The sequence below is a fragment of the Pagrus major genome, chromosome 12 (assembly GCF_040436345.1).
Source record: "Pagrus major chromosome 12, Pma_NU_1.0".
NCBI classification, from domain to species: domain Eukaryota; kingdom Metazoa; phylum Chordata; class Actinopteri; order Spariformes; family Sparidae; genus Pagrus; species Pagrus major.
Window position 1 is genome coordinate 26,520,818 of NC_133226.1, and position 9,482 is coordinate 26,530,299.

Sequence of the window (9,482 nt, forward strand, 5' to 3'; positions counted from 1 at the left end):
TATGTAGCTCTACACTGTTTACACACAGTGGCTTATTCACTTCTAGTGCCAGCAGCAGCGTGTGGTTGTTACACGTTGTGTCCACTAGAGGGCGCTCACACATCACCAATACTTTAAACTGATGTGTTGGACGTTGCTTCTGACAGTGAAACATTAGACACTAAACATGAAAACAAAGTGGTAATAATCCAGCTGCAGGATCAGTTACATATTTAACTGATATAAAACATGACAAATATAAATAGAAGTGTAGGTCTGTCAACGTTTAAGGTGGCAATGATTCATTTATATTTTGGATATATGCAGTGTTTCAGTGACACTTTATTTTAACCCCTTTCTTTAGTATTTATAAACACATTATAATGTAGTTGTAAGCAGTTTTTAGGACATTATTTAGTTTTCTTTGCATTTGTTGTAACAACTAATCATTCAGTCTCCTTAATTAGATTCTTAATTAATACCTGACGGCCAAATGCAACCTGGTTATAATCATTTGTCTTAAACAGTATTAAACCTTCCTGTGAATGATGATTATTAAACACTTTATTAGACACTGTACAGATTTATTCACAACTTTCATGACATGTATTTTTTAAAGCATTCAGTTACTGTTTCTATATGTTGCAGATGCTTCAGTGAATGTTGTTATAACTGATTACAACTACAAACACAGTAGTGTTACAAACAATACAATTTATTAAGTGTTAATATGCTTTTAAATCTAAACAAGGGGCGTTTATAATAAAGTGTTTCTCTGTATTCTGTTAGCAGCTGTACGCAGACGAACATGAAGATCTTTTTAAATGATTGGAGACTGTTTATCCTTTAGTTCCCGACACTTCCCGAGTTTCCGACTGAAATGCTGTTTTTTTCATTACAAATATCATCTTAACATTTAGAGTGAAGAGTTGAATGTTTGGAGTGAGAGGTTGGTGCTGCAGTGTTGTCATGTCATCACAAACACACTAATATATTCAGTAAAAGGTTTATTTTGAATGATTATTACAATTCAGTGTCTTTTTAACAATCTTCAACACCAACATTCCTGTTTTTTAAAGTCTAAGTAAGAAGCTGTGTACAAGCAAATAATGAAGCATCTCCTTATTGATTATGATCATGTAAACTGAAGTCATCATGAGCAGCGAGAGCCTCCGTGGCTGAACAGACACAGGAAGCAGCGCCGCCTGAACAAAGTCCAACATTTACAGAACAACAGGAAGACGTCAAAATACCGCCCATCATGTTTGATTGACAGGTGATCTGTGTGCAGTGAAGAAACGCCACAACAATCAGCTCTCAGCAACAATGATGGAAACACAACAAGTGTGAAGAAATGAAACACAGAATTTAACCCACTGACCCTGAAATGACTTCTGTCTATTTGACTTTACAAAACTCAGCAGAGCCTTCAGACCAGCCAACCCACCGAAGTCCAGCATAGAGAGGCTGAGTGAATGTGGTCTGGACTCTGTGGAGGAGAGTGATGGTTTCAGAGACGCTGTAGAAGGACAGAATACCTGCACTGTGATCCAGGTACACTCCAACTCTGGAGGACACAGGACCTGAGACGGGAGTTTGGACTCTGTTGTAATGAAAGTTATAACTGTCTGTGGAACAATATAACATCCAAGATTTGTCATTGGATCCAAATTTACATTCATCTGAGATCCCTGCTCTGCTGATATTCTTGTATGCGACTGCTACACCAACTCCTTCTCTCCTCTCCACCTCCCAGTAACAACGTCCAGTCAGACTCTTTCTACTCAGGACCTGACACCAGTTAGTGAATCTGTCTGGGTGACTAGAATAAGACTGTTGTTTACTCATTACTGTTGCTTTTCTGTTCCCCTCAGATAATAACAGAAATGTGTTTGCTGTGTTTGGATCCAGTGTGATGTCACATGAATATTTTAAGAATCCAGCTCTGATCTTGTTCTCTGATTGTGACAGTAAAACATCCACTTGAGTCACTGTCAGTGAGATGTTTGTCCATGTCTCTCTCAGGACGTCCTGTAGTTTGTCTCTGGCCTCTGACACAGCTGCTGTCACATCCTCAAAGTACTTCAGAGGACGGATATTGATGCTGGATGAGTGTGTAGACTCACTGAGTGCTGACAGTGAGGGGTAGTTGTGTAGAAACTGGTTGTGATCCTCTGTGTGTGAGAGCTTCTTCAGCTCAGCGTCTTTCCTCTTCAGCTCAGTGATCTCCTGCTCCAGCTTCTCCTGAAGCTCTTTGACTCGACTCACTTCAGTTTCCTGCTGGGATCTGACCTGCTGCTTCACATCAGAGCGTCTTTTCTCCATGAGACGGATCAGCTCGGTGAAGATCTTCTCACTGTGCACCACTGTTTTATCAGCAGAGCCATTGATGGCCTCCACCTCCTGTTGAAGCACCTTCACATCTTCCTCTCTGTCCTGGATTCTCTGCTGGATGTTTTGTCGACTCCCCTCCAGCTCTCTCTGCCTCTCAGTCCTCTCTGCTGCAGCTGACACTGTGTCGTGGCCTTTATGTTCCTCCACAGAGCAGAGATAACAGATACACTGCTGATCAGTACGGCAGAACATCTTCATCACCTCATCATGACGAGAGCAGATGTTCTCCTGGAGCTTCTTGGACGGCTCCACCAGCTTGTGTTTCTTTAATGGAGCCACATCATAATGAGGCTGGAGGTGTTTCTCACAGTAAGAGGCCACACACTGCAGACAGGACTTGAGGGCTCTCAGTTTCCTCCCAGTGCAGAAATCACAGGCCACATCTTCAGCTCCAGCATAGCAGTGATCAGCAGGAGCAGCTTGGAGTCCAGTCTTCTTCAGCTCCTCCACTAAAGCTGCTAACATGGTGTTTTTCAGCAGCTCAGGCCTCGGTATGAAGCTCTTCCTGCACTGAGGGCAGCTGTGGATCCTCCTCTCATCCTCTGTGTCCCAGTGATTGTTAATACATTTCTTGCAGTAGCTGTGTCCACAGGGAGTAGCCACCGGATCCTTCAGTAGATCCAAACAGATCGGACAAGAAATTATTTCTCGGTCCAGCTGAACTGCTCTCTGCGCCATTTCACCTCTCAGTGTCAACGACTGTCTGAGCTTCACTTCCTGATACCTGAAGTTAAGTTGAGTAAACAAGATAAGCGATCAGAGAGAAGAGGGAGCGGTCATCAACATTTTATTCATTCCAGGACGAGGAGCAGCTCTGTGAATCTGAACTGTTTCCTCTTTTACAACGAAGTCTCAGTTAAAACCTGCTCCACATTTGGAAACATCAAAGTGTTTAGTTGTAAAATGTTTCTTGGCTCCTCAGGCTTTGCTGATATTTCTCTAACTCTTCCTCTGATTCTGTTCACTTTTCTTCTCCTGGTTAAAAACAGCTGACTGACAGCAGCGAGTTATCAAACTAAACCCTCATAAAGATTCAAGCTGCTGTATAATAGTTGTCTCACACAGTTAATGATCTACTTTGAAGCGTTCGTGACAAAACAGTTGAGCTTCAGAATCTCATCCTGAGTCAAAGCAGCATTTCAAGCTTCAGATGTGTTGAAACAAAACTCATCAGACAAGTTATTAGTGAACTGTGAATCCAGAAGGACGAGAATGAACCAGATATAATGATCAGTTTTTTCTTTGTTTCTTAACTTTTTATTAAAACATGAATTGTTTACAAAGATTTCAGGTACACCAAATAGTAACACGTACAAAGATAGATACAGATAGTTTTCTAGAGACATCCACTGATTTTGATATTATTCAACATTATCATTATTCTTTTTGTTAGGAATGACAAACAGGAAGAGGCAGCAGAAGATTGACTTCTTCTTCAAATCAAGTTGTCATTTAAGTGGAGTTATGTGACAGGAGGGAAACAGAAAGCTCGCTTTCAATCCATAAATGCACTAGTTCAATTTTATGGTAGTACATTCATATTCTTGCATTGATGCCATGTAGGTGTTCATTTACGTAACTTAAAGCTATTTGTTGGAGCTTAAAACCTTCTTTTAAATGAAGAAAATCTCCTACATCAACTCATCCCTGTTACTGCTCTCAGAAACTAGAAAAGAATAGAAATGAAGACAATGACATGCAATAAAACTATTAAAATCTTAAATAATAAGAGGAACAAAATAATATAGAGTACAATAAAGGCTAGGATGAAAGATTAGTTAAAACAGATTAGAACAACAAAATATATGTAAAATAATTGATAAAAAGCAGATAAAAGAATGTATGTTTCTGAGAAAGGGAAGTTCAGGAGTCAGGACAAAGGAGAACACAGGAGAAGAGGGAGGAACACAGTGTTCTTGCCCATTTCACTCACTCACACTTGTTCTTTAATAAGACATATACATTAATTTCTTAATACCATGGTATGTGATTGCTTGTGAATATATAATATCTTAGGTTAAAGAGCGTTGTGCTATAATGTACATTTTGAATGCAGTATTATTGGCATATCCGAGTGAAGAAAATCTAGAAATGCATCACATTAGTTTTGGAGACTGAAACAGGGGCCAAAGGTGGTTGCGGTGCTCATGTGCTGCCCCAGAACCCCCCCACATTTAAAATTACTGCTCCACCCCTGTGGAGGGGTCCTTGAATTGGTCAGATTATTTTTTAGAAATTTAAATACACTTGTATAATTATGGTACTTGTACAATAATGGAAAAATTCATTGACCTCTAATCGGTAATAAACAAACAAAACAGCACTGATTGGGCAGACACGGGTCACCTCATCCAATCAAGCTCATCGATTCGATTTGACCTACCTGTGCTAACTGGAGTGTGTGTGGATCACGTTTGCCAAAAATTATCCTCCACTGTTACACATGGTGCAAAATTACATTTTTTCTGGGAGAGCATGATGCATAAGGGGGGGCCACATAAAAAATAGCCTAGGGGCCCATGACTACCTTAATCCTCCTCTGGTCACTGGGTCACATGACATGGAAGCTATTGAAAATAAAAGCTGAATTTCATAATATTCATATAAAAGAAACAGTGAAATGTAATAAAAAGAGATGTGTCGTATTTGTCCCAATTACAAATCGGCATTGGTTTGAACTAACTTCACCTTGGTGGCTCAGAAAAGGTATAAAAAAAAGATGAATATCACAATAAATCTTAAACCAAGTAGTCTCAATCTTTCCCTAAGATCCAATTTGAATTTAATTTATTTTTAATATTGGAATTTAGACTCTGGCAATGTTTAATGAAGTGTTTCTTATGTAGCTCTACACTGTTTACACACAGTGGCTTATTCACTTCTAGTGCCAGCAGCAGCGTGTGGTTGTTACACGCTGTGTCCACTAGAGGGCGCTCACACATCACCAATACTTTAAACTGATGTGTTGGACGTTGCTTCTGACAGTGAAACATTAGACACTAAACATGAAAACAAAGTGGTAATAATCCTGCTGCATATATTCAGTAAAAGGTTGTTTTTGAATGATTATTACAATTCAGTGTCTTTTTAACAATCTTCAACACCAACATTAATTATAGTTTTTTACGTCTAAGTAATAAATCCTGTTTATTGACTCTGAGCACAAACTAAATGTTTTCTTGTAAAAAATCAAAGCTCATTTCTCTGTGATGAAGCTGTTTTATAGAGGAAAGCTGAAAGGACAGAGACTGACTGACAAATGCTCTTCTGCTCTGAACATGAAGTCTGAACTTTGTGTTATTTCAGGAGGAAACTGCCTCAGTTATTCTCTCATATTAGTTTGACATGTTCTCCGTCAGCTCTGTATGAAACCCTGAATGAAGACGAGAAGAAAAGATTTTGTTCGTGTTTGTTTATTGATGATTTAAAGCTTCAGTTTGTTCACACGTCCATCAGTAAAGTCTGTTAAACCACTCTTGTTCAATGATTTCATGAACAGATTCACTTCATCCACACAATCAGTTTGTTGGAACAGAATCTCAGCTGTGTACAAGCAAATAATGAAGCATCTCCTTATTGATTATGATCATGTAAACTGAAGTCATCATGAGCAGCGAGAGCCTCCGTGGCTGAACAGACACAGGAAGGAGCGCCGCCTGAACAAAGTCCAACATTTACAGAACAACAAGAAGACGTCAAAGTACCGCCCATCATGTTTGATTGACAGGTGATCTGTGTGCAGTGAAGAAACGCCACAACAATCAGCTCTCAGCAACAGTGATGGAAACACAACAAGTGTGAAGACATGAAACACAGAATTTAACCCACTGACCCTGAAATGACTTCTGTCTATTTGAGTTTACAAAACTCAGCAGAGCTTACAGAAGGAAAAAGACAATCGTAAAGCCGAAGTCCAGCATAGAGAGGCTGAGTGAATGTGGTCTGGACTCTGTGGAGGAGAGTGATGGTTTCAGAGACGCTGTAGAAGGACAGAATACCTGCACTGTGATCCAGGTACACTCCAACTCTGGAGGACACAGGACCTGAGACGCGAGTTTGGACTTTGTTGTACCAGAAGTTATAACTGCTGTTTGTGGAACAATATAATATCCAAGATTTGTCATTGGATCCAAATCCACTTTCATATGAGCTCCCTGCTCTGCTGATATTCTTGTATGCGACTGCTACACCAACTACTCTTCCTCTCCCCTCCACCTCCCAGTAACAACGTCCAGTCAGACTCTCTCTACTCAGGACCTGACGCCACCCAGTGAATCTGTCTGGGTGATCAGAATAAGACTGTTGTTGATCCATGACTGTTGCTTTTCTGTTCCCCTCAGATAATGACAGAAATGTGTTTGCTGTGTTTGGATCCAGTGTGATGTCACATGAATATCTTAAGAAGTCAGCTCTGGTCTTGGGCTCTGGTTGTGGCAGTAAAACATCCACTTGAGTCACTGTCAGTGAGATGTTTGTCCATGTCTCTCTCAGGACGTCCTGTAGTTTGTCTCTGGCCTCTGACACAGCTGCTGTCACATCCTCAAAGTACTTCAGAGGACGGATATTGATGCTGGGTGAGTGTGTAGACTCACTGAGTGCTGACAGTGAGGGGTAGTTGTGTAGAAACTGGTTGTGATCCTCTGTGTGTGAGAGCTTCTTCAGCTCAGCGTCTTTCCTCTTCAGCTCAGTGATCTCCTGCTCCAGCTTCTCCTGAAGCTCTTTGACTCGACTCACTTCAGTTTCCTGCTGGGATCTGACCTGCTGCTTCACATCAGAGCGTCTTTTCTCCATGAGACGGATCAGCTCGGTGAAGATCTTCTCACTGTGCTCCACTGCTTCATCAGCAGAGCCATTGATGGCCTCCACCTCCTGTTGAAGCACCTTCACATCTTCCTCTCTGTCCTGGATTCTCTGCTGGATGTTTTGTCGACTCCCCTCCAGCTCTCTCTGCCTCTCAGTCCTCTCTGCTGCAGCTGACACTGTGTCGTGGCCTTTATGTTCCTCCACAGAGCAGAGATAACAGATACACTGCTGATCAGTACGGCAGAACATCTTCATCACCTCATCATGACGAGAGCAGATGTTCTCCTGGAGCTTCTTGGACGGCTCCACCAGCTTGTGTTTCTTTAATGGAGCCACATCATAATGAGGCTGGAGGTGTTTCTCACAGTAAGAGGCCACACACTGCAGACAGGACTTGAGGGCTTTCAGTTTCCTCCCAGTGCAGAAATCACAGGCCACATCTTCAGCTCCAGCATAGCAGTGATCAGCAGGAGCAGCTTGGAGTCCAGTCTTCTTCAGCTCCTCCACTAAAGCTGCTAACATGGTGTTTTTCAGCAGTTCAGGCCTCGGTATGAAGCTCTTCCTGCACTGAGGGCAGCTGTGGATCCCTCTCTCATCCTCTATGTCCCAGTGATCTTTAATACAGTTCTTGCAGTAGCTGTGTCCACAGGGAGTAGCCACCGGATCCTTCAGTAGATCCAAACAGAGCGGACAAGAGAAAGTCTCTCGGTCCAGCTGAACTGCTCTCTGCGCCATTTCACCTCTCAGCGACAACGACTGTCTGAGCTTCACTTCCTGATAACTGAAGTTTATTTGAGGAAACAAGACAAGCGATCAGACAGAAGAGGGAGCGGTCATCAACATTTTATTCATTCCAGGACGAGGAGCAGCTCTTTGAATCTGAACTGTTTCCTCTTTTACAACGAAGCCTCAGTTAAAACCTGCTCCACATTTGAAAACATCAAAGATTTTAATTGTAAAATGTTTCTTGGTTCCTCAGGCTTTGCTGATATTTCTCTAACTCTTCCTCTGATTCTGTTCACTTTTCTTCTCCTGGTTAAAAACAGCTGACTGACAGCAGCGAGTTATCAAACTAAACCCTCATGAAGGTTCAAGCTGCTGTATAATAGTTGTCTCACACAGTTAATGATCTACTTCGAAGCATTCGTGACAAAACAGTTGAGCTTCAGAATCTCATCCTGAGTCAAAGCAGCATTTCAAGCTTCAGACGTGTTGAAACAAAACTCATCAGACAAGTTATTAGTGAACTGTGAATCCAGAAGGACGAGAATGAACCAGATCAGCTGCTTCTGAAGTTGAGAACAATAATTTATGTGTTAATGTTTATTATCATATGTTTTGTGAATAGTAGAAGATTGGGAAAATAAAAATAATAAATCAGCTGAGTTTTCATTTAATAAAACTGGACTGTTGCAGCAGGTCTGAGACTATTTATTATTTTAATTGTTGAAGTCAGTTAATTGATTCGCTGTTTGATAGAGAAAATGTTGATCAGTGTTTCCAAAGATGACGCGTTCAAATGTCTTGTTCTGTCCACAACCCAAAGATATTCAGTTCACTGTCGTCGAGGAGGAAAGAAACTATATATATTAGAAACTAAAATATTCACGTTTAAGAGAAACGATTCGGCAATAATTATACTTCAAATACATAAAAATATTAATATTATGGGACCTTATTTCAGAAAACCTTTGTATGAAAGTGAATGAAGAGAGACTAATAATTTATTGATCCTGTTTGAATTGTGTCATGAATCACACATATTATGTTTGTTAGTTTGTCATCAAACTAATGAAACATCAGACTGTGAAAACACGTCATTATAAAGACGACACAGCCAACAGCCTCGTTAGTGACGTCGTCTCCTAACTTAAACATTGTAGAGCTGCTCCTGTATATCAGCAGCTCACAGAACTGAACCAGAACCAGAACTGCAGTTGTCAATATGAGCAGATTTATTGTGATGTTCATGTTTTTTACGAGCTTTTCTGAGCCCAGTCGGCTCCATGTTGGTGTTGAGTGAGACGATGTCGCTCACTGAGCAGTTTAACACAAAACCACCTGAGATTTTACTTTAATTACAACAAACTGAGACTTTATTGACTTTGAAAAGTGTCTTTTAAATTCACAAACATCATGTGTGTGATTCATGACACGATTCAAACAGGATCAATAAGTTATTTGTCTCTTCCTTCACTGCTGTACCAAGTTTTCCTGATCAGGTCCCGTGGGTCAAACCGGAAGGGGCGTGGCTTCGGCTCTGAAGTGACGCATGATTAGGGGCGGCGGCCATTTTGAGTGACAGG

At 41.0% G+C, this 9,482-nt stretch overlaps 2 protein-coding genes across 2 annotated transcripts; both read right to left on the reverse strand.

Annotated features, from left to right (window-relative positions):
• Window positions 1-1,235: 1,235 nt before the first annotated feature.
• On the reverse strand, window positions 1,236-3,090 carry LOC141005602 (tripartite motif-containing protein 16-like). The gene has a single exon (XM_073477516.1). The coding sequence runs from the start codon at window positions 3,049-3,051 to the stop codon at window positions 1,378-1,380; it is 1,674 nt and encodes a 557-aa protein (XP_073333617.1). The 5' UTR covers window positions 3,052-3,090; the 3' UTR covers window positions 1,236-1,377.
• Window positions 3,091-5,298: 2,208 nt separating this feature from the next.
• On the reverse strand, window positions 5,299-7,950 carry LOC141005600 (tripartite motif-containing protein 16-like). Its single transcript, XM_073477514.1, has one exon. It carries the CDS (start codon window positions 7,909-7,911, stop codon window positions 6,223-6,225), a length of 1,689 nt encoding a protein of 562 aa, XP_073333615.1. The 5' UTR covers window positions 7,912-7,950; the 3' UTR covers window positions 5,299-6,222.
• Between the last annotated feature and the right edge of the window lie 1,532 nt (window positions 7,951-9,482).

Coding starts and splice junctions, on each gene's coding strand:
- LOC141005602 (XM_073477516.1), bottom strand. CDS start 3,051: ATGGCGCAGAGAGCAGTTCAGCTGGACCGAGAAATAATTTCTTGTCCG.
- LOC141005600 (XM_073477514.1), bottom strand. CDS start 7,911: ATGGCGCAGAGAGCAGTTCAGCTGGACCGAGAGACTTTCTCTTGTCCG.